We start from the raw sequence: 26,231 nt of genomic DNA on the forward strand, positions 1-26,231 counted from the left end.
GCCTGAAATATCCTGTGTACTCTGTATTTCAAAACAGCCCTTTGCCCCTTTACTGGATTAGTTTTCTGATTCATTTTTAAATTAAATACTCTTAGGATTTCTGTTCCTGAGTTTATGTATTTCTTGGCTTTTTCTTCCAAGAGAAAAGGTTGTCATTCTGTTTTACTTTCATTGTATGATTTCAGGGTAGGAACTGTAGTTTAAATTTTTCTCAGATTCCTTGATACCTGGAAAATCATAACTTCTAGTATTAATGTCATCTAAGTAAGTGTCAGAGATCTGCTTCTCTTAACGTGGACTTAGTTATCGTTTCTGCCAGTCAGAGAAGTCTTCATGCTTGATTGTCTTTTGTTCTATACTTCAGAATGAATTTGCAATTAGTTAAGAGAATAAAACCTCTAAGACATTCTTGATTGCAACCAGCAATGAGGATTATTTTTTTAAATCATGACCCATTATCCACATTAATATTTGTATATAACAAATGAAATTTAACCACATGATACTTACTCTAACTACATGCATTTTGATTTTCTAGTCTATTACAGTGAAAAATAAATGCTGGTTGTGACCTACTGGATTGATTCCATAACCTACCTGTGTTTAAAAAGCAGTGTACTTTCCTAAAAGCCTGTGCACCCTGGCTTAAGAATCCCTGTTATAAGATGGTGGGGGAAGAGGAAGACACTGAAATTGTTCTCTTTCTTTACTGATGCTCTGACTGGCAATTGTTAGAGTAACAGAAAGCTTTGCTTTCCATGGAAAGCAAAGGGAGCAACAGTGGTTCTAAGAATGAAATGCAAGGTATAATATAAAATTTTTTATTTGAATACACTTGAAGATATACATTTGGGGAAGCTGGGCAGAAGTCCACCCATTCCCTTGAATACTAGGTGTTTTGCTAAGATCCTCTCCAAGGTTTATTTTTTATTATTCTTAGCTAAGTTGTTAATGGCAAAATACCTACCAGATAAATAATATATGTTGAAATGCTTTATAGGAGGATACCATCTTAGAAGATAAAGTTTTCTGAATCAAGGCTAGAATGACTTTATGTGATAAGTGTATACAAGAACCCAAACTATACTTATTTACCCTCAATTATATTCTCTTACCTATTTCACCAAGTGTCGCAGGGTATGAGAGAGCCTTCATAACATCCCGGTTTTCCAAAAGTGTTTGGGCTTTCAGCCAGCATCTACAGTTTTTATAGGCTTTTAAAAAATGATTAAATAAACCTACATAGAGTCTTGGCTCCCACTAAAGGCTTCTTTCTTACTGATGTGTTATTCTATGATATAATACTTCTTCCTTCTATCTAAAGTAATTGCTTTATATTGTAATTTAATACATGTGGTATTTCTCTCACTGCATTGTAAACTTTAGAGGACAGTTATGATTATATCATTCATCTTTGTGTAACCTGCAGTAATGTTTCTCAATCTTAAATAATGTATGGACCTTTTTTAAAGTTAAAATTCTCAGAGCTCCCAGGAATATGTTTGTAGCCATTTCCCAAATTTGGGTTCTTAGCTCTTGTTTTTACTACCTAGCACAGTGGTTTTCAACCAGGGACAATTTTTCCCTCCAGGGGACATTTGGCAATGTCTGGAGACATTTTTGAATGTCTCAACTGGGATTGGGGGTTGCTACTGGCGTCTAGTGGGTAGAGGTCAGGATGCCGCTAAACATCCTGCAATGCACAGATTATCACCTGCAATGAAGGATTGATTATACAGCCCGAAATGTGAATAATGCTAAAGGTGAGTTGATGGTCTGTTCCACAGTCGGCTCCTGGCCTCGTTCTGACTGATGATATTGAGCTTTTCCATCATCTCTTTCCACAGATAGTCAGTTTGATTTCTGTGTGTTCCATCTGGCGAGGTCCATGTGTATTGTCACGTTTATGTTGGTGAAAGAAGATATTTGCGATGAAGAAGTCGTTGGTCTTGAAAAATTCTATCATTCGGTCTCCGGCATTGTTTCTATCACCAAGGCCATATTTTCCAACTACTAATCCTTCTTCTTTGTTTCCAACTTTCGCATTCCAATCGCCAGAAATTATCAATGCATGTTCGATCAATTTCAGACTGCAGCAGCTAATGAAAACCTTCTATTTCTTCATCTTTGGCCCTAGTGGTTGGTGTGTAAAATTGAATAATAGTCGTATTAACTGGTCTTCCTTGTAGGCGTATGGATATTGTCCTATCACTGATAACGCTGTACTTCAGGATAGATCTTGAAACATTCTTTTTGACAATGAATGCAACACCATTCCTCTTCGAGTTGTCATTCCCAGCATAGTAGACTGTATGATTGTCTGATTCAAAATGGCCAATACCAGTCCATTTCAGCTCACTAATGCCTAGGATGTCGATATTTATGCATTCCATTTCATTGAAGAAAATCAGAGCAAGTCCATGGGAGCCAAAATATGACTTTGAGTATATCGCACCTGAATTCAGAGACCATCTCAAGAATAGATTTGACACATTGAACACTAGTGACCGAAGACCAGACGAGTTGTGGAATGACATCAAGGACATCATCCATGAAGAAAGCAAGATGTCACTGAAAAGACAGGAAAGAAAGAAAAGACCAAGATGGATGTCAGAGGAGACTCTGAAACTTGCTCTTGAGCGTCGAGCAGCTAAAGCAAAAGGAAGAATTGATGAAGTAAAAGAACTGAACAGAAGATTTCAAAGAGCCTCTTGAGAAGACAAAGTAAAGTGTTGTAATGACATGTGCAAAGAGCTGGAGATGGAAAACCAAAAGGGAAGAACACGCTCAGCGTTTCTCAAGCTGAAAGAACTGAAGAAAAAATTGAAGCCTCGAGTTGCAATAGTGAAGGATTCCATGGGGAAAATATTACATGACGCAGGAAGCATCAAAAGAAGATGGAACGAATACAGTCATTATACCAAAAAGAATTAGTCTATGTTCAACCATTTCAAGAGGTGGCATATGACCAGGAACCGATGGTACTGAAGGAAGAAGTCCAAGCTGCTCTGAAGGCATTGGTGAAAAACAAGGCTCCAGGAATTGATGGAATATCAATTGAGATGTTTCAACAAACAGATGCAGTGCTGCAGGTGCTCACTCATCTATGCCAAGAAATATGGAAGACAACTTCCTGCCCAACTGACTGGAAGAGATCCGTATTTATGCCTATTCTGAAGAAGGGTGATCCAACCCAATGTGGAAATTATAGAACAATACCATTAATATCACACACAAACAAAATTTTGCTGAAGATTGTTCAAAAACGGCTGCAGCAGTATATCAACAGGGAACTGCCAGAAATTCAGGCAGGTTTCAGAAGAGGACATGGAACCAGGGATATCATTGCCGATGTCAGATGGATCCTGGCTGAAAGCAGAGAATACCAGAAGGATGTTTACCTGTGTTTTATTGACTATGCAAAGCATTTGACCATGTGGATTATAACAAACTATGGATAACACTGCAAAGAATAGGATTTCCAGAACATTTAATTGTGCTCATGAGGAACCTTTACATAGATCAAGAGGCAGTCGTTCGGACAGAACCGGGGGATACTGATTGATTTAAAGTCAGGGAAGGTGTGGGTCAGGGTTGTATTCTTTCACCATACCTGTTTAATCTGTATGCTGAACAAATACAAGAAGCTGGACTATATGAAGAAGAAGAGGGCATCAGGATTGGAGGAAGACCTATTAACAACCGCATTATGCAGATGACACAACCTTGCTTGCTGAAAGTGAAGAGGACTTGAAGCACTTACTAATGAAGATCAAAGATCACAGCCTTCAGTATGGATTACACCTCAACATAAAGAAAACAAAAATCCTCAGAACAGGACCAATGAGCAACATCATGATAAACAGAGAAAAGATTGAAGTTGTCAAGGATTTCATTTTACTTGGATCCACAATCAACAGCCATGGAAGCAGCAGTCAAGAAATCAAAAGACGCGTTGCATTGGGTAAATCTGCTGCAAAGGACCTCCTCAAAGTGTTGAAGAGCAAAGATGTCACCCTGAGGACTAAGGTGCGCCTGACCCAGGCCATGGTATTTTCAATCCCATCATATGCATGTGAAAGCGGGACAATGAATAAGGACGACCGAAGAAGGGTTGACGCCTTTGAGTTGTGGTGTTGGCGAAGAGTATTGAATATAGCATGGACGGCCAAAAGAACAAACAAATCTGTCTTGGAAGAAGTGCGGCCAGAATGCTCCTTAGAGGCAAGGATGGTGAGACTGCGTCTTACATACTTTGGACATGTTGTCAGGAGGGACGAGTCCCTGGAGATGGACATCATGCTTGGCAGAGTGGAGGGTCAGCGGAAAAGAGGAAGACCCTCAACGAGGTGGATTGATACAGTGGCTGCAACAATGAGCTCGAGCATAACAATGATTGTTAAGGATGGCTCAGGACCGGGCAGTGTTTCGTTCTGTTGTGCCTAGGGTCGCTATGAGTTGGAACCGACTCGATGGCACCTAACAGCAATGACAAAGGTGAATAACTTTGGAATAGGAGAATGGTCTTTAAGGAAATTCCTATCAAGTTCTAGAAGTCAGTCATACAAGGTATGTTTGGTCAACAAGGAAGGCAAGTTTTTCCTCAGTGGTCATAATTTTAACTTCCCTGTCCTGAATGTGATTGGGTAAGAATATATTGTATTTTGAGGAAGATGCTGTTGTGGGCAAAAGCTACATTCTATTCTGTTTTTCATACTTGATTCTGCTGTAAAACTTATTGCTTCCATTCCATTCTGACAATCTTAGTTGAGGTGGTCATTATTTACCTAGATTACCGTAATAATCTTTTTTTTTTTTTTTTTAGATAATTGTAGATTCAAACGCAGCCGTAAGAAATAATGCAGATAGATTGCATATACCCTTTGCCCTGTTTACCCCAATGGTAAAATCTTGCAAAAGTGTAGTGCAATATCATAACCAGTGTATTGATATTAATATAATCCACCGATCTTATTCAGATTTCCCGTTTTTCTTGTACTCATTTGTGTGTGTTTATTTAGGTCTACGCAGTTTTATCATAAGTATAGATTTTTGCGTATACCACCAGTAAAGATGTAAAACAGTTCCATCACTGTAGGGATCCCCTGCATTGTTCTTCTATAACCACACACTCCCTCCTCCTTGTTCCGGTCCCCTCTCCCCATCCTTAACTCATTCTTGTTGTGTGCCACTGAATTGATTTTGAGTCATAGCAACCATATAGGACAGAGTAGAACTGTCCAATAGGGTTTCCTAGACTGTAATCTGGATAGGAGCAGATCTCTGGTTCTTTTCTCTTGGGGAGAGCCGGTGTGTGGCTTCCAACAGCAGACCTTTTGGTTAGCAACAGAGCTCTTAACTATTGCACCACCAGAGCTCCTTTCTTTAACTTCTGGCAACCACTAATCTGTTCTCCATTTCTATAATTTTGCTATTTTAAGTAGGTTATGTAACATTTTTTTTCTTTCTGAGATTGACATTTTTCATTTGGCACAATTCCTTTTAGATTCATCCAAGTTATTGCATGTATCAATAGTTTATTCCTTTTTATTGCTGAGTAATATTCCATGATACGGATATGCCTGGTTTTTTAACCGACTGGAGGACATCTGAGTGGTTGCCAATTTTTGGCTATTAAGAATGAAGTTGCTGCGAACATTTGAGTATAGGTTTTTATGTGAGAGTTGCAGTGAGTCGAAAATGACTCCACGGCACACAACAAGTTTCATTTCTCTGGGGTTAAATGTCCAAGAGTACAATAACTGGATCATATGGTAATTTATGCTTATAAGAAACTTCCAAACTGTTTTCCATAGGGTCTGTACCATTTTTCCCGTCATCAGTGTGTGGTGGATTCAGTTTCTCAACCTTCTCACCAGCATTTGGTGTGGTGCAGTGACCTTTTAAGGAGCCCTGGTGGTGCAATGGTTAAGAGCTCAGCTGCTAACCAAAAGTTTGGTGGTTCCAACCCATCAGCCACTCCACGAAAGATGTAGTAGTCTGCTTGCTACCTTAAAGATTAAAAACCAAAAAACCAAACCTGGTGCCATCAATTCATAGCAACCTTTTAGCACAGAGTAGAACCGTCCCATAGTTTCCAAGGAACAGCTGGTGGATTTGAACTGCTGATGTTTTGGTTAACAGTTAGCTCCTAACTGCTGCGCCTCCAGGGCTGCCCATAAAGGTTACAACCTTGGAAACCCTGTGGAGCAGTTTTCCACTTCCCTGTTGGGTGACTATGAGTTGGTATCACCTCTACAGCAGTGGGTCGGATTGGTTCAGTAATGACCTTTTGTCTCTCTGTCTTCTATTCACCCTTACTTCAAACTATTCTTTATGTTTGTTAACATTGTTTTCTGAGAGGTAGTGCTAAAATAGAAGTGTCTGATCCTTTCCTGCTTAAAATCTGCGTGTAGCTTTTTGTATAAAGTTCAAGTTCCTTAATTGGACACCAAAAACTGTTTGCGGTTTGACTCTGATCTACTTTTCCATCCTAAATATTCACTCGTACGTATACTCAAATTCAAGGTGTGTCAAAAAGGATACATCTCTTCAAATATGCAATTTTAAGCCTCTGTATTTTAGTTACACTGTTCCTCTGCTGAAATGTTTTTCCCCTTCTCTAGGCTAATTTTGAGGAGCCTTTAAGACTCCTCAAAGCACTACCCCTCTGTCTTAGTTTACTAGTGCTACTGTAACAAATACCAGAAGTGAGTTGTTTTAAAGAACAAATTTATTTTCTCACAGTTAGGAATCTCAAAGTCTGAATTCAGGGCACTGGCTTTTGGGGAAGGCTCTCTGTCATCTCTAGGGGAAGATCTCTTAAGTTTCTGTAAACTTGGCATTCCTTGATTCCATGCCTGTTTTCACCTGGCCTGTGTCCTTCCGTTTGTGCTTGCTTCTCTGCCTAACCTGCTCTTCTTAATTTCAACGGTGAGTAGGTTAAGATAACCTTCACTGATATGGCCTCATTAACATAACAAAGAAAACACTGTTACCAAATGGGATTACACCACAGGTATAAGAGCTAGGATTCTAATGCATATTCTTAGGATATGTATTTTGGGGTCACAATTCAGTCTATAATACTTTTTCCAGAAGCGTTACCTGAGCCCTCAGCCAGAGTTTAAATACCGGTCTTCTGGGTTCCTGGGCTTGATCTTGATCATTAAGATACTGTACATGTTGTTTCTTTTTCCTTCCCATCTCTATTTCTGTCTCTCTTTCTCTCTTTCTTAGGATGTTGTTTCTTCATCTCTCTCTAGTAGATTGCACTGGAATTTATTATTTAGATGGGTTGCTAATCCCTTTTCCTAATCTGTAAAATGACAATAAATAATAATGGTAGCTATAACAGAGCTGTTACGAAGATTAAAATTATGCATGCAGAGTATTAATTTACCTAATGTTATTGACTAGTAAACAGTCAGTAAATGGCAGCTTCTAAAGATTTCGGAATCCTTAGCATGATGTAAAGCAGGCCTCTAAATGTTTAGATGTGTAAATAATAGACTAGAGCCGTTCTAAATTCCTGAAATGTCCCCTAACTTAACTCTTCCTGTATAAATCCTTCTACCTTTTGAAACCTGGGTTTAAGTCTTAAAAAAAAAAGTCTTACATCTGATTATTTTGACACTTGATCACGTGCTGTTTTGTATTATGCTATTAACTAAATGATAAAAAAAAAAAATAGATGTTTTTTCTTCATACTAGACCATGTATTTCTTGAGAGCAGTAACTTTGCTTCCACTGATTTTTGTATCCTTTATAATACCTAGCATGATGTTATGCACATAGTAAGCATTCAGTTCATATACACACTGTTGAAAGTACATCTCACCTTGTGTCCAAATGAGTTCACATGGAGTGGGCTGTTTAATGCTTTTAATTTTATGATAAACTGTTGCCGTCAAGTCGATGCTGACTCATAGTGACCCTATAGAACAGAGTAGGACTGCCATATAGAGTTGCCAGGGAGTGCCTGGTGGATTCCAGCTGCTGACCTTTTGGTTAGCAGCCATAGCACTTAACCACTATACCACCAGGGTTTCCAAGTATAAATTCGGCTTTTATTAAAATAGGATGCTTGAGCTTACAAAAACTTGTTAGTCTCAAGTCGATTCCAACTCATAGCGGCCCTGTAGGACAGAGTAGAACTGCCCTATAGGGTTTTCAAGGAGTGGCTGGTGGATTCAAACTGCTGACCTTTCAGTTAGCAGCTATGCTTTTAACCACTGCACCACCAGGGCTCCCTGCCTGAGCTTAGGCACATCTATAAAAACAGTGAATTTGGTGACTCCTATAGGAATGAAAGATTTATAATGAAACTGGTAAATAAATTGATGGACTTTGTATTTATACATGGTAAAGCCTTTCTCTGGTTTTTGTTTATAGTTTTGTTTGGTCTGTCTGTTTTCTGAGCATCTACTATGTGCTAGGTATTGTGTCAATAATAAAAAAGAAAAAGTGGACAGATTCTAGAGAGTATTTTGGAAGTAACACAAACATGGCTTCTGATACATTCACATGGAGCGTAAATAAAAAGGGAAAATCAGAGTTGGCTCGTAGACTTATGGTTTACGCAACTGGTTAGGTTTACTGAGATAAGGACTGCTAGAGGTGAAAGGCTTCAGACAAAGGGAATCTAGATATCTGTTCTGTGTATTTTATGTTATATTAAAAATATCTGTGTTGACCTATAATTAGAAAAGTCAAATAGGCTAAAAGTAAGATGTGTAAGTCTGATATTCAGAGGAAGAGTTATCAGCATGTAAAAGGATTTAAAGCTATGGGATTAGATAAATTCACATAAGGGCAGAATGCTGGTAAAGAAGAAAAGGGGGCCCAGAACTAAGTTTGGGTAGAAGAGGAGGAATTGTTGGCAGATGAGACTGAGAGAGAAATCCTTGGTAAGAAAAGGGGAAAACTGAGAGTAGTGAAATAGGAAATGAGAGCAAGTGTTTTAAGGAGGAAGTACGACTCAACGGCACTGGGTTTTTGGAGTCAAGAAAGAATGCTGATGAGAACTCAAGAGAAAAGTTTCCTTTGAATTTAATAGCATGGAAGTATCTGATCTTGACAAGCAGTTTAGTGGAATGGTAGGAAAAGCCAGATGGAAGTGGCTTAAAAAGAGTGAACGGGAAGTGAAAAGTAGAGACAGTGGGTGTAGATATCATGTTTGAGAAGTTTTGCAGTGAAGGAGATTGGAAAATAGTGGCAGTAACTCGAGGGCAATGTGGGTTTGCAATTTTTAATAGTCTGTGAAGGCCTCGTTGAAAATGTAAAGGGAGTCATCAACACAAAGGTCCTAACACCGGAGCGTGCTGGCATGTTAAGATAGCAAGGAAGCCACGTGGCTGGAGCAGTGAAATAAATGATTAGGAAAATAGAGGGAAATAAGATCAGAATGTAAAGGAAGTGAACCCAAGGCACACATATTGTATAGGCCATTGTTTGTGGAGCCAGCGGCGTAGCTGCTCTGCTGAGAATGGTCTGTAGGTGATGGTGATGGAAGCAGGGGGTTAATTAAGCAGTTGATGTAGTAATCCAGATGTAAAAAATGATAGCCTATGGACCAGGGAGTTCGCCTTGAAGATGGCAGGAAGTAGTTAGACTCTGTATCTAATACATTTGCTTAATGGTTGGCAGTAGGATGTGAGGAAAAAAAAAAAAGAGGGGGTGAGGATGACCTCAGCATCTTTAGCCTGAGCAACTGAAAGGGTGAAATTGCCAACAACTGAGGTGGAGAAGGCTACTGGTAGAGCACATTTTAAGGGAAGCCTCAGGAGCTTGATTTTGGACATGGAAAGAAATGTCTCATAGACATTCAAGAGGAGGTGTCAGGTAGGCTGTTTCACATGAGTCTACAGTTCAGAAGAAAGAGCTCAGCAGGAAGTATTTGAAATGAAATTACCAAGGGAGTGAGTGAGTACAGATGGAGAAAAGAAGACAATCAGAGACCGAGACCTGGGATACTCACAACTTTACAAGGTTGAAGAGAGGAGCGACCGCAAAGGAGACTAACAAGGGGAGAACCAGTGAAATAATAGACTTGGTGTCCTGAAAGTCCAGTGAAGACAGTTACTACTGAAGGTCAAGTAAGATGAGTAGTGAGAACCACTGCAAAACAATCCTTGGTGACCCTAATAAGGGCCGTTTTTGGTGGTACAATTGAGAGTAATAGACTAATTTGAGAGCATTTAGAGGGAATAGAAGGAGAGGAGTTGGAGACAGCTAATAGTATAGAGCAGCCCTGGTGGCGCAATGGTTAAGAGCTATGGCTGCCAACCAAAAGATGGGCAGTTCAAATCCACCAGCCACTTGGAAACTGTGTAGGGCGGTTCTACTCTGTCTTGTAGGGTCACTGAGTCAGAATTGACTGGATGGCAGTGGGGTTAATAATATAGATGACTTCTGCAATTTGTATGTAAAGGTGTTATGGAGCAGTAGCTGGGAGTAAGATTAAGACCATTTATTTAACGAGAGCAAAATAGCGTTTGTGTGTATGAGAGAGATAGCTGTGATGGAAAGGACACCTATGATCATCTTTTCTGTTTTATTCTCATCTTTCCTGCTTCTAAAGAGGTTTTCATTTCTGTAATGGGTTTTTTCTTCAGTGTCCTTATATTTCCACTTCTGTTGTCTCTTGTTTGATCTTTTATTTCAAAAATCCCACCTTCTCTTTAAGTCCAAAGTTTTTTGTTTCTTAGATTGGTTCTTTGAAAGCTTAGTCAGTTGACTTTGATTGCTAAAGTGTTGTTCCTTTTGTTAGTTACAAATGAGGAATTGTTTGTTGTCTTTATGTTATTGCCTAGAGTATTTACTTGAGGATGTTGCTTAGATGACTGTGGTACTGCTTCTATTACTAAAGTGGGAGGAGCAGTTTCTCAAAAGAGCTATTTATATTCTTCCTGGTTCTGTTTGCTTACATGGATGAGAGTTTTGTTTTAATGTCTTCTGGAAACTTAATTGGTGACGTTGTTTACATCATTTGTGAGTGGAACGTTTGTTTTACCACGGTCATAACTTTTGCAGGCAGTAGATTTATTTAAGTGACGAGAAACAAAACCTTGGGTATTTGCATTTAGGCAGAAATTAAATTATGTATGAATGTAGTAATCAGTCAAAAGTTAGAGTATCGTTAATCAGATTTTGTTTTCCCAATGGTACAATTATTTAATTGGGGATTCCATTTCTAACAAAAGAGTTCTCAAAAAAGCCATATAAACAATACCTTACCTCATCTTTCCCTTGCATTTGTGAGAACCTTGATGGCATTGGTTTAATTTGTGAAATAGATTTTAAATTATATAAATCATTTAAAATTGATATAGTTTGTAGGTATAGATCAGCAACTTTTACCCAAGGGGTCAATACCAGAATTATGTGGAGAATTTTTCAAAATTTGCATGTTTTTTGAAAGAACTGCCTGAAGTAATTCTGATGTGTACCCTTGATTAAGAGCCATCACTATAGAAAAAAAGGAAAATTTTCATTTTTATTCATCATAAAAGCTAATGTTGTAAACGTCCTCAGCTGCTAACTGAAAGGTTGGAGGTTTGAGTTACTCAGAGGCACTTCAGAAGAAAGGCTTAATGATCTACTTCCGAAAGATCACAGCCTTTGAAAACCCTACGGAGCACAGCTCTACTCTGACACACGTGGAGTCACCATGAGTCAGTCAGCTCAACAGCAACTGGTGGTAATATAAAACTTCTACGGAGGAATTTTTTTTTAATAGCAATGTCAGTTAATAGAAAAGTTAGTATGCTTTTTATCCTTTTTTCACTTATACCTGTGGATTATAACTTGACTCTAAGGGCAGTTCTGTGTCAGTAAGTTACCCCTTTAGAAGTTGCCCAAATTTTTTGCTATAAGCCATTTGACCTTTTAGTACCTTAGATTGCTAGCCGTGAATTTTGATGTAGCTGCAGAATTTCGTTAGCTTGCCCTTGTAACTTTGTGGACCTTGTAACTTTAGGGATATTCACTGGGTATAAGCCAGAGAGTCTACTTTGTTCTGCTTCTTGCCTCATCCCCCAATTTTAGTTGAGTATTCAGGGCTTCCTGAAGATACTCAGGTTTAGACTTTACCTTTTTTATCCTGAGAGTGAGGATGGAAGGATTACAAAGTCATCTTATGTTTAGGTTGGCTCCTAAAGGGTAGTTAAATGAGTAATTTTTTTATAAGGACCAGCACAGAGCTGGTTCCTATGAGGCAGAGGTTAAAGATGTCCCAAGTGTCCAACTTTTCCAAACTGCTGTACCACTCCATCATCTCTAACATCAACTACTCCTCCCCTCAGTACTCTACCTCCCGTCTTTGGGTTCTGTAATTTGCTGCAACGTCTCATAGAACTAATGAACTGTACTTAGGATTGTTTATTAGGGAAGTAACAGGGTATGCAACTTGGGGCCAGGAACGACTCAGAAGTAACAGGAACAACTCAGAATACAGTTCTTGGTTGAGACAGCTTCTTGCCCTGTGCTGCTGGGCCCTGCTTAGGGTCTTCTTGGGCAAGTGTTCCAACTTCTAGCTCTGTGGATCGGCAAGCCCCACCACAGTCATCTTGCACTGGTCTGCTGCCACCTCATGCTGATGTTGCACTTGATGCTGCTGCACCACTGTCTCTCGTGGTCTTCCATGTTGTACCTCCTCCCTCTCTTTCTACTTGTTTCCCTTTAACCCTCAATTTCCTTTAAATATCGTAAGTACGGTTCAGAACTGACCAGTCCCCTTGTTAGGGTTCCATACACCTTATCTACATGGTCGCATCCCTAAGAGGCTGCCAAGCACCTTACTTGCGTAGTTCCCCACCCCACCCCCCCAACCCCTGTCACTGGCAGGAGTTACAAGACCATGGCAAGAAAGGCTGTATGAAAGCTATCCATCACACTGCTGTGATGTTAAAAGGGGGTTTCATCTTTTTCATCCCTATATTTTTTTCTCTCTCAAAAAAAGTTGTCTTTGCCTCAGTTTTCACCTTTTCTAATCAATTAAATAGGGCAGCTAGTAGTTGGCAGGCTGGAAAGTACCTTAGTGCTCCTGAGAAAGAAGAGAATTCAGTCACTGTGTACTTCTACCTCAGCCTGGAGGTTATGGCCTCTTTATTTCTACTTCCTTGTACAGTGTTCTTTTTTCGTGGTGGTGGTAGTGAAGGGATGATTTAAGAGAAGTAACCATTTGGTTGTTGGCTCGCGAGCCAGATCAACACTCTAGGGCCCTGTTAGCAATATTCCAGACATCTAGTAATGTCGTATGTAATTTGTAGCCCTGGAAAGTGCTAGTATATAAGGACTTAGAAGATGAGTTTCATGAGTTCTGACAGTTTGCTAGGTGGAGCCACATGAAATTAAAATGAAGAAAAGAGTTAGTTAGGTATTCAAGGTATCTAGAGACTTGGAAGAGTACATTGAGGGATCCTTCCAAAGGAGAGACTCCTCCAGAAAGAATGGTAAACTAAGATGAGGACTGTTGCTTTAGGTTAGGTATCAAGGGCCCTGCCTGTGTCCCCTTCCCTGCCTACACACACATTTCTGATTGGAAATACTGTGTTTTTGTCCTATTTGTAAGCCAGTAATGATACTTATGACATAATATAAATAGGTTTGTGATATACTTATGCCAGAGGAAATAAAAGTTTATAAATAAAATTAGAATGAAAAAGGAAACAGCCTGTCAATAAAAGTACTCTAAAGTCCTCTTTGAATTTGTGAAAATGTTCTTAACCTTCTACTTCAGAGATTCTCGTCTGGGGTTGGGGCACACCATAGAATCATCTGTGGAAGGCTTGCTACATCGTACTCGAGAGACTGAATCAGAATCTCTTCAAGGGTTGGACTCCAGAGAAAAACTTCATAGATTTTTTAGATGTTTACTCTCTGGTTAAAAACATAGTTTCTCTCTAATGCGAGATTGACATTAAACTGAAAATTCTTACTTCATTTTGTTTTTTACTATTGGGAAAATGTTTTGTACATTATGTATGAAAATTACCTTAGTACTTAAGAGAGAGTTGGTAGGTAGGAAGAAAATGGGGGAAAAAGTAAAGAGACAATGGAACTAAAAGTTCATGGAGTTACGTAGCTTTATTTTATGATAAATGTTTTATTCTTAAGTTATGCATAAAAACCTCACTTGGACCTACCTCAAAGACCAAATAAAACTAACAGCTCACACATAAACTAAATTGTGTATCACTTACTCCTAGCATGTTCCTTGTGTTGGCCTTGAAAGTGATCTTTCTTGTCCAGTCTTACCTTCTGTTATTTCCTAAAGGGAACATTTTCTTCTAGTCAGCCGTTTCTTTTCTGCTTTTTTTTTTCTTCTTCTTTTTTTGCTATTGCTTCTTCTAGCAGAATTTATTTAATGAATCCCATATCAATGGACGGTTACATTGGATATGATTTTTAAATATTTTTTTTTACCCAAAATGTGTATTTGCATTGCTGAATACTAATGTTATTCTGAAGGAAATTAATTTTAAGAGTTTAATTTGAATGTGTTTTCTCATAGCAGAAAAAGAAAACTAAGAACTTTAATCCACCAACACGTAGAAATTGGGAAAGTAATTACTTTGGGATGCCTCTCCAGGATCTGATTACAGCTGAGAAGCCCATACCACTATTTGTTGAAAAATGTGTGGAGTTTATTGAAGATACAGGTAGGATGGAAGTAACATTACAGAGATTCACATTGCTGCATTGCAGTTTCCCAAATGTTTCTGATTCATTATGAAAGAGATTTATAGTTGTCATTGTTAAGATTGATTGTGTTTAGTATTAACTTTACAAGTAACTAGCTGATAACTGAAAGAGGCTTTATTGTTGGCCAATACTGCTTTTGTTGAACTTCTGTTTGAACTTAGTAAATGACTAAGTTGAGTGCTAAAATGTTAAATTTACCTTATTCTGCAATCTAAAATAACTTGGCTTTTCATTTATACTACTGTTTAATCAAGAGGTAGTTATAGTTTGATAATGTGAAAGTTTTCAATGTATTTTAAGTCTAATACTATTTTTTTGTATTAGGCATTTTATACAGGGATTTTTTTCTTTTAAAACTCAGTGATATTTACAGATGTCTGAAAGTTACCTTGTTCTGTTTGTGATGTTACTATTTTTCAACAGCACTAGCTTTATGTGATATATGTGGTTTGAGTTATATTTTTAAGGGATGTATAGATATCCTCACTATTTTAGAAACAAGCCTGCTCTTATGTTTACTTTGTGCAATGTAGTATGTGAAGATTGGGCCAGTCAGGTGGAGAATAGAGGCAGAAGGTTATCATGTTTATGAGTGTATTTAAAATGAACAATAGTTAACCTTGAAATCTTAGTAAATGAATGGACTACAGAATTTAATGTTTTGAAAACATGAGCTAGTTCAGTTTTGACTGTTCTTAATGATCTCCTTTTATATACAAGTTGTTTTTTTTGTTGTTGTTGTTAAGAGAAAGCTAGGATGCCCATATCCCATCTAAAAAATCATGATCATCATTACTTAGATATGTCCTTTACCCTCTAGTCTGATTTAGAGCCCTGGTGGCGTAGTGGTTTAAGAGCTTGGCTGCTAACCAAAAGATGGGCAGTTCGAATCCACCAGCTGCTTCTTGAACCCTATGGGGCAGTTCTACTCTGTCTTGTAAGGTCGCTGTGAGTGGGAATTTACTTGATGGCAACAGGTTAGTCTGATTTTATCAGCTAAGTTCTTCACATACTGGGTTGCCTGTCTGGTAAGAAATGCTGATTTTCAGACATACTTTAGCACAGTTATAATACGGGGGTGGAATATAGAGAGATGTCTGTTACACACTAGTATTATAACTGAAATCGCATGTATCTGTCCCCTTGTAGTTGATAAGTGATAATTCATAGAGCCTACATTTTTATATGCCCTTAAAATCATTTTTTTCCAACAGATATTTGAAAAGTATGTATTAGGACAAATTCCTATCTATATTTCTGTCCATCTATTTTTATAAATAAATAAATAAAAATAAGGAGCCCTGTTGGTACAGTGGTTAAGAGCTACAGCTGCAGACCAAAAGGTTGGCAGTTGGAGTCTAACCAGCCATTTCTTAGAAACCTATGAATCAGTTCTACTCTGTCCTTTGAGGTTGCTATGAGTCGGAATTGGCTCTACGGCAGTGGGTTTGTTTTGTTTTTCTGTATAACATAGTAGAAATGCTGATATTCTTACAGTATTAGCTTCCTGCTTTGGGTTTAAAGAATTCTTGTTTTCTCTTGTAATATAATTAGGCCTTAAGGATATGACTGAGCAGTTAGAAAATAATGTTCTTGAGTGAATTGAAAATAATAATAAATAACAGATTAGCTTTTTGTATGTTTATTTTTATAATAAAAAATTGCCACTTTTTGCATATACTAGTTGAGTGATTTAGAGGACAATGAATAAATTCCAAGTGTAAGATAAAATGAAATTCAGTCCAATTCTTAGTATACTTGAATTAGTTCAGGTCAATTGACAAATAATATATGTAAGTACTTTGGTAGATGTATAATGAGGTAGGATTAAAGCAATTTTGTTATTTTAGTATATTATTTTTATTTTATTACTGATTAATGCTGAGCAGTTTTAGCAGAAGCTGAGTTCCTTAAGAGTTCAGCTTAGACTTCTCAATGTGGACTGTAGCACAACTATCTTGTATTTAATATTCAGCATGTAAATGTAAATATATTGCAGATACCCATTATTTAAAAATTTTACGTTGCTGTTTATAGAGCCTTTGACATAATGATATAAATGATCAGTAGTTTTGTTATTGTTATAATCAGTCCCTTTGTTTAAAAGGCTAAATTTTAACAACCTTAAAGAAAGCGTTATGGTAATTTTTTTTTTTTTTTAATATTGTGTTTCTGGTCAAAGCTTTCTCAATAAATTAGGTTCCCATTTGACAATTTATATACAGACTTTTCAGTGACAAGCAGTTACATATTTCACAAGGTGTCAACATTCTCTTTGTGTTCTGGTTGTTCCATTTCCGGTACTCTAGTTTCTCTGCCCTCTTATCGTCTCCTCTTCATTTTATAATAAATGTTGACCCTTTGGCCCCATATAGATGGTTTATTAGTAGCGCACCATACTTATGAGTAATATTTTGTGTGCCACTCTGTTAATTTCACTAAAAGGTATTCTCAGGATAGTTGTGGTTCAGGGTTTAAAAAGTATCTCAGATAATCTCAGAGAGTCCTCTGGTCTTAACTGGTGCAGTAAGTCTGGTCTTTCTTAAGAATGTGAGTTTTGGCCTACATTTTTCTCCCATTCTGTCTGGGGCCGTCTATTGTGACCTTGGTCAGAATGGTCGACAGTGGTATCCAGGCACCATCTAGTTCTTCTGGTCTTGGGGTAGATGAGGCCATATCGCTTCTGTAGGTTATTAGCCCTGTAGGCTTGTTGTTTTTTTTTTTTGAGATTTTGGTTTCCTTTTTACTCTTTTGCTCCTGACTAGTAGAGACCAATAGTTATATCTTAGATGGCCACTCACGAACTTTTAAGAACCTAGATGCCACTCACTTCACTAGGCTGTAGAATATGAACTTCTCGAGCTATATATTATGCCAACTGACTGAATTGTCCCATGAGACTATGGTCTTAAGCCTTCAAAGCTAGAAAACCAGTCTTTCAAGGTGTTTGGTGGTGTCTAAGAAGTATCTGTAATTGTGTCTTCCGTGAATATGTACATCTGTACACACATACCTATCCTTACAGATACATGTAGATACTTGTATCTGTGCACACATATGTATACACCTATAGGGCAGTTCTACTCTGTCCTCCCGGGTCGCTATGAGTTGGAATCGACTCGACAGCACTGGGTTTGGCTTTTTTTTGGGGGGGGATACCTGCTTGTATACCTATATGCCTGTACACATACTCACATGATCATACACTCGTTTTTTGGTCATTGTTGGTGTTGTTGCTAAGTTATATATGTCAGATTTCTATAGTACAAGCGTCCTTTTCTCTTGGGCACTTCTTAAACCGAAACCAAACCCATTGCCGTTGAGTCAATTCTGACTCATAGTGACCCTAAAGGACAGAGTAGAATTTACCCATAGGGTTTCCAAGTAGCGCCTAGAGGATTCAAACTGCCAACCTTTTGGTTAGCAGGTGTACCTCTTACCCACTATGCTACCACGATTTCCAAGCACTTCTTAGTGACATCATTTGCTTTGGTCAAGCTATGCTCACTACACCCACATTTGGTTTCACTTTTCCCATAAGTTATGGTAGTTTTTTAAAGTCAGCTTTATTGATAGAACTTACATATAATAAAATTCACGAATTTTAAATGTACTGTATGAGTTTTGATAAATCTATTGTCACGTAACCACCACCACAATCAAGAATAAAATATTTCCATCACCCTCAAAAAGTTCCACCTGGCTCTCCTTCACAGCTAATCAGATCCCCTCTGCTCACAGCCTCTGGCAGCCACTGATTTGCCTTCTGTCACTATAGTTTTGGCTTTGCTGTAATTTCATATAAAGGAGATTGTATGATACATAGTCTTTTTGTGTGTCTTCTTTCACTTGGAGTCCTGGTGACACAGTGGTTAAGTCCTATGCCTGCTAACCTAAAGGTCAGCAGTTCGAATCTACCAGCTACTTTGTGGGGCAGTTCTACTCTGTTCTATAGGGTTGTCATGAGTTTGAATTAACTCAGCAGCAGTGGGTTTGGGTTTTTTGCTTTGTTTTCACTTCGCATAATGCTTTTGAGATTTATTCATGTTATTGAATCAGTAGTTTATTAATTTTAATGCATATTATATTGTATTATATGGGAATACCATCATTTGTTTATCCATTCCCCTGCTAATGGACATTTGGATGGATACAGGTTTTCACTATTATGAATACAGTTACTATGAATATTTTTGCACAAGCCTTTGTGTGGACATATGTTTTCATATGCCTTGGGTAAATACCTAGGAGTGGGATTGCTGGATTATATAGTAAATGAATGTTTAAATTTATAATTCTAAACTGTTTTCCATTTTGCATTTTCACCAGCAGTGCGTGAGAGTTCTAGTTATTCCACATCTTTTCAAACACTTGGTATTGTCAGGCTTTTTAATTTTAGTTATTTTAGTAGGTGTGTAGTGGTATGTCATTAATTTGCATATCTTTAATAGCTAACGATGTTGAACATCTGTTCATAAGTTTATTGGCCATTGGTGTGTCGTTTGTGAAGTTGCTTAACCCAAGGTCAAAACTTTCCACTTTGTTTTCTTTTTTAGAAGTTTTATAGTTTTAGCTTTAATTTTTGGGTATACTATGAAGCAAGGATTGAATTTCAGTTTTTTTTATATGCCTATCCAGTTGTTTCTTTACCATTTGCCAAAAAGACTTCTTTTCCCATTATATTACCTTGGCATCTTTGTCAAAAATCAAATGACCACATGTGGATCTGTTTCTCCATAGTGTTAACTTCCACAGTAAATCTTGATATGAGTTAGTGTAAGTGCTCCAACTCTGTTCTTCTTTTTAAAAGTTGCTATGGCTATTCTAGGTGATTTGCATGTTGTATAGTTTGTCAGTTTCTTCAAAAAAACCTGGGATTTTGGCTGAGATTATGTTGAATCTATAGATTAATTTGGGGAGAAATGACATTTTAACAATGGTATATTGCTCTGTTTATTTAGACCTTTAATTTCTCTCAACAGTATTATGTAGTTTTCAGTGTACAGGTCTTGCACATATTTTATATATGTTTATCCCTAAGTATGTTTCTGGATGCTATTGTAAATGCTGCTTTTTTTTTCCTTTTTCATTTCATTTTCCAGTTGAACATTGTTAGTATATAGCAAAACATTTGACTTTGTATCCTGCAACTTTTTGAAATTCACATATTCATTCAAGTATTTTTTTTTTAGTAAATTCTTCAGAATTTTGTACATAGGTGATCATGTCATCCATGAATAAAGTGGTTTTTTTTTTTTCTAACCTGTTTGCCTTTTATTTCTTTTTCTTGCTTTATTGCAATGCTAGGACCTCAGTACAATATTCAGTAGACATGATGAAAAGCAAACATCTTTGCCTTGTTTCCAGTCTTAGGGAGAAAGCATCTAGTCGTATCATTAAATGTGATGCTAGCTGTTGGTTTTTTGTGGATGCTCTTTATCTGGTTGAGAAAGTACCCTTCTATTACTGCTTTGTTGAGAGTTTTTATCCAAGATAAGTGTTGGTTATGTCACGTGGTTTTTCGACATTTGTTGAGGTGATCATATGGTTCTTTTATAGTCTGTTTATGTGGTTGATTATATTCCTTGGTTTTCAGATGTTACGCTAATCTTACATTCCTGGAATAAACCCCACTTGGTTTTTTGGTTATAGTGTACGAATTACCCTTTTTATATATTGCTGGGTTCAATTTGCTAATATGTTAAGGATTTCTGCATCTGTACCCAAGGGATATTGGTCTGTATCCTTTCTTCAAACGTCTTTAGTTTTGATACCAAGGTAAAGCTGAATTTGTTTTCTGGAAGAGTTTATATAGAATTGGTAATATTGGGGCCTGGAATTTTCTTTGTGAGGAAATGTTTAACTCTAAGTTAAATTCCTTTAATAGATGTAGAATTATTCAGATTTTTTACTTCTTCTTGAGTGAGCATTGGTTGTTTGTGTCTTTTGAGGAATTTATCCATTTCATCTTAGTTGACATAAGGTTATACAAATCCTTATTATCCTCTTAACACATGTAGCATCTCTAGTAATGTGTGCTCTTTCTTTCCTGATATTACTAATGTGTATCTTCTTTCTGTCCCCCCACCCCAAGCAATCTGCTTAAGGATTTATCAATTTTATTGAACTTTACAAAGAGCCAGTTTTTGGTTTTATTGATTTTCCTCTTTTTTGTCTATTTGCTAATTTGAATTCTACTTTTTATTTCCTTCTTTCTGTTTTGTTTGGTTTCTTTATATTTTTTTAAAGTAGAAGTCTGCTTCCCCTCTCCCATCCCTTATTCTGTTGTTAAACATTTGAATTCTACAATGTATTTCAGACATAATAATATATTTTTCTGTTTGATAATTTGCTAGAACAACTTACTTAGGAAAGTGCTCTACTTAGGATTATAGTTTTATTATAGCAAAAAGGATACAAATGAACAGATGCATAAGGCAAGATCTAGGAGGGTCCCAGTATGGAACTTTCACATCTCCAAAAAGGGAAGCGTGTCCCTCCCAAGCACAGATGTCTTTCATCAACCAGGAAGCTCATGGAAATAAAGTATCTAGAGCTTTTATATTGGGGTCTCGTTACATAGGCATCATTGAATGCATCATTGCCCACATGGTTGAACCCAATCACCAGCTTCCCTTCCCATGGGTTAGGCAGACATATCACACGGTGAGTCTTCTGGCCTGGCCAGCTCCTACCCAAGTGTCACTTCATTAGCATAACCTGTTAGGTAGATGTGGTCTGAAACCTTCATAGATAACAAAGATACTTCAATCACTGGGAAAATTCTAAGGTTTTAGAGGTTATCTCTTAGGAGTCAAGGCCAAAGACCAAATTCTTTGGGTAATTTGAATTGTAGGAGCCTTGGTGATGTAGTGGTTAAGCACTCAGCTGCTAACTGAAAGGTTGGTGTTCAAACCCACCAGCTGCTCCACAGGAGAAAGATGTGGTAGTCTGCTTCCATAAATATTTACAGCCTTGAAAACCCTCTGGGGCAATTCTGCTCTGTCCTATAGGGTTGCTATAAATCAAAATTGACTCTGTAGCAATGGGCTTATGGGTAAAGTTAATTGTAAACCCCACAAATTCCCTTGGGTATACACCCAGGAGTTGAATGGCAGGGTCATATGGTAACTTCATCTTTAACCTTCCAAGGAATTCCCAGACTGGTTTTTTCTCAGGGATCACAGTTACTCAGTGTCTGAAAACTGCCTGTTATATTCATTGTCTGAAAATTGTTGTTTCGTATAATTTGTCCAGCTTGTAATGTTTATAGTGAGAGAGCAATTTCTGTAGCAATTAATCCTTCATAGTGGATTCAGATGTCCCTATAGCGTTTTTTTTTTTAATAGTGCTTTAATTGCGTTTACAATTCAAGTCAGTTTCTCGCACAAAAACTCAGACACACGTCATTATGTGACCCTAGTTGCTCACCCTATAATGTGACAGCACACTCCTTCTCTCCACCTTGTATTTCCTGTGTCCATCAGCCAGCTCCGGTCCCCCTCTGCCTTCTCATCTCGCCTCCAGACAGGAGCTGCCCACATAGTCTCGTGTCTACTTCAACACACTCCTCACCAGTATCGTTTTATGTTTTATAGTCCAGTCTAATCTTTGTCTGAAGAGTTTGCTTCAGGAATGGTTTTAGTTTTGGGATAACAGAGAATCCAGGGACCATGACTTCTGGGGCCCTCCAGTCTCAGTCAGACCATTAAGTCTGGTCTTTTTACTAGAATTTGAGATCTGCATACCACTTTTCTCCTGCTCTATCAGGGATTCTCTGTTGTGTTCCCCGTCAGGGCAGCCTTTGGTGGTAGCTGGGCACCATCTAGTTCTTCTGGTTTCAGGCTGATGGAGTTTCTGGCTTATGTGGCCCTTTCTGTTTCGTCGGTTCATATTTTCCTTGTGTCTTTGGTGTTTTTCATTGTCCTTTGCTCCAGGTGAATTGAGACCAACTGATGCATCTTAGATGGCAGCTTGTTAGTTTTGGAGACCCCAGATGCCACTCACCAAAGTGGGTTGCAGAACGCTTTCTTAATACATTTTCTTATGCCAGTTGACCTAGATGCCCCCTGAAACCATGGTCCCCAGATCCCTGCCCCTACTACTCTGTCCCTCGAAGTGTTTGATTGTATTTCAGACAACTTCTTAGCTTTTGGTTTACTCCAGTAGTGCTGACTTCCTGTGTAATGTGTGCTCTCCTTCCCTTCACCTAAAATAATTCTTGTCTACTATCTGATTAGTGGATACTTTTCTCCCTTGCCCTCCCCACTCTAATAACCATCAAAGAATGTTTTCTTCTGTGTTTAAACCTTTTCTTGAGTTCTTAAATTTGTGGTCTCATACAATATTGTCCTTTTGCAACTGACTAATTTCACTCAGCATAATGCCTCCCAGATTCCTCCATGTTCTGAGATGTTTGACGGATTCATCATCATTTATCTTTGCATATTATTCCATTGTGTGAATATACTATAATCTGTTTATCCAGTTGATGGGCACCTTGATTGTTTCCATCTTTTTGCTATTGTAAACAGTGCTCCAGTGAACATGGGTGTGCTTATATCCATTCATGTGAGGGTTATTTCTCTAGGATATATTCCAAGCAGTGGGATTGCTGGGTCGTATGATAGGTCTATTTCTAGCTTTTTAAGGAAGGGCCAGATGGATTTCCAAAGTGATTGTACCATTTTACATTCCCACCAGCAGTGTATAAGTGTTCCAATCTCTCCACAGCCTCTCCAACATTTCTTGTTTTGTGTTTTTTGGATTAATGCCAGCCTTGCTGAGGTGAGATGGTATCCCCTTGTAGTTTTGATTTGCATTTCTCTAATGGCTAACAATCGTGAGCATTTCCTCATGAATCTGTTAGCCGCCTGAATGTCTTCTTTGCTGAAGTACCTGTTCATATCCTTTGCCCATTTTTAACTGGTTTATTTGTCTTTTTGTTGTTGAGGTTTTGCATTATCTTACAGATTTTAGGGATTTGTTGTAGCCAAAAATTTTTTTCCCAGTCTGTAGGTAGTCTTTTTACTCTTTTGGTAAAGTCTTCGGATGAGCCTAAATGTTTGATTTTTAGGAGCTCTCAATTACCTAGTTTCTTTTCTGGTGTTTGTGCATTGTTAGTAATGTTTTGTATACTGTTTATGCCATGTATTAGGGCTCCTAGCATTGTCCCTATTTTTTCTTCCATGATCTTTATCGTTTTAGATTTTATATTTAGGTCTTTGACCCATTTTGAGTTAGTTTTTGTGCATGGCTTGAGGTGTGGGTCTTGTTTCATTTTTTTGCAGATGGATGGTCAGTTATGCCAGCACTATGTCTTAAAGAGACTATCTTTTCCCTATTTAACAGATTTTGAGCCTTTGTCAAATATCAGCTGCTCATAGGTAGATAAATTTATGTGGGGATTCTCAATTCTGTTCCACTGGTCTGTGTATGTGTTGTTGTACCAGTACCAGGCTGTTCTGACTACTGCGGCAGTATAGTAGATTCTAAAATCAGGTAGTGTGAGGCCTTTGTTCTTCTTTTTCAGTAATGCTTTACTTATCCGGGTCCTCTCCATCTCATTAAAAAATGTAGTTGAAATTTGTATCAGGATTGCATTGCATCTGTAGATAGCTTTGGGTAGAATAGACATTTTCACAATGTTGAGTCTTCCTATCCATGAACAAGGTATGTTTTTCTACTTATGTGGGTCTCTTGGTTTCTTGCGTAGTGTCTTGTAGTGTTCTTTGTATAGGTCTTTTACATCTCTAGTTAGATTTATTCCTAAGTGTGTTATCTTGTGGGGGCTATTGTAAATGGCATTGATTTGGTGATTTCCTCTTTGACGTTCTTTGTTGGTGTAGGGGAATCCAGCTGATTTTTGTATGTTTATCTTGTATCCATATACCCTGCTGAACTCATCTCTTAGCCCCAAGAGTTTTCTTATGGATTTGTTAGGATTTTCTGTGTATAAGATCATATCATCTGCAAATAGGGATACTCGTACTTCTTCCCTACCAATTTAGATTCCCTTTTTTTATTTTTTTTAGCTTAAATGCTCTCACTAGGGCCTCCAGCACAATGTTGAATAACAGTGGTGTTGAATGGGCATCCTTGTCTGGTAGCTGTTCTCAGAGGGAGTGCTTTCAGACTCTCTCCATTTAGGATGATATTGGCTGTTGACTTTGTATAAAGGCCCTTTATTATGTTGAGAAATTTCCCTTCTATTCCTATTTTGCTGAGAGTTTTTATCATGAATGGGTGTTAGACTTTGTCAAATACATTTTCTGCATCAATTGATAAGATCATGTGGTTCTATTCTTTTGCTTTATTTATGTGATGGATTACATTGATTGTTTTTCTAATGTTAAACCATCCCTGCATTGCTGTTGTTTTTCTTAAGTGCCATCTAGTCCTAGTTGGTTCCTACTCATAGATACTCTATATACCAGAGAACAAAACACTGCCCGGTCCTGTGCCATCCCCACAATCATTGTTATGCCTGAGCCCACTGTGTCAATCTATCTCTTTGAGGGTCTTCGTCTTTCCTCTGACCCTGTGCTTTACCAAGCATGATGTCCTTCTCCAGGGACTGACCCTCCTGTGTCCAAAGTATGTGAGACGAGGTCTCATCATTCTTGCTTCTAAGGAGCGTTCTGGTTGTACTTCTTCCAAGATAGGTTTGTTTGTTCTTTTGGCAGTCCATGGTATATTCAATATTCTTCACCAGCACCACAACTCAAAGGCGTCGGTTCTTCTTAGGTCTTCCTTATGCATTGTCCAGCTTTCACATGCATATGATGCAATTGAAAATACCATGGCTTGGGTCAGGCGCACCTTAGTCTTCAGGGTGACAGCTTTGCTTTTCAACGCTTTAAAGAGGTCCTTTGCAGCAGATTTGCCCAGTGCAATGCGTCTTTTGATTTCCTGACTGCTGCTTCCATGGGTGTTGATTGTGGGTTCACGTAAAATGAAATCCTTGACAACTTCAGTCTTTTTTCCGTTTATCATGATGTGGCTTATTGGTCCAGTTGTGAGGATTTCTGTTTTCTTTAGGTTGAGGTGTAATCCATACTGAAGGCTGTGGTCTTTGATCTTCATCAGTAAAGTGCCTCATGTACTCTTCACTTTCGGCAAGCAAGGTTGTGTCATCTGCATAACACAAGTTGTTAATGAGTCTTCTTCCAATCCTGATGCCCCATTCTTCTTCATATAATCAAGCTTCTTGGATTATTTGCTCAGCATACAGATTGAATAGGTGTGGTGAAGGGATACAACCCTGGTGCACACTTCTCCTGACTTTAAACCACTCAGTGTCCCCTTGTTCTGTCTAAACAACTGCCTCTTGATCAGTGCACAGTGAGCACAATTAAGTGTTCTGGAATTCTCATTCTTTGCGGTGTTATCCATGATTTGTTATGATCCACACAGCCGAATGCCTTTGCATAGTCGATAAAACACAGGTAAACATCCTCCTGGTATTCTCTGCTTTCAGCCAGGTTCCGTCTGACATCAGCAGTGATATCCCTGGTTCCACATCC

General features: G+C 38.1%; 1 protein-coding gene across 5 annotated transcripts in view; it reads left to right on the forward strand.

Moving 5' to 3' along the window:
* ARHGAP5 (Rho GTPase activating protein 5) overlaps positions 1 to 26,231 on the forward strand; it is a 68,249-nt gene that overhangs the window by 24,742 nt on the left and 17,276 nt on the right. For 4 of the 5 annotated variants that reach the window (XM_049897588.1, XM_049897587.1, XM_049897585.1 and 1 more), the window contains exon 3: positions 14,516 to 14,663. In XM_049897588.1, the coding sequence (XP_049753545.1) occupies positions 14,516 to 14,663 (148 nt within the window). The remainder of the gene's footprint in view (positions 1 to 14,515; positions 14,664 to 26,231) is intronic. The other variant, XM_049897589.1, reaches the window with a different exon arrangement.

This window comes from Elephas maximus, chromosome 10, assembly GCF_024166365.1.
Source record: "Elephas maximus indicus isolate mEleMax1 chromosome 10, mEleMax1 primary haplotype, whole genome shotgun sequence".
Classification (NCBI taxonomy): Eukaryota; Metazoa; Chordata; class Mammalia; order Proboscidea; family Elephantidae; genus Elephas; species Elephas maximus.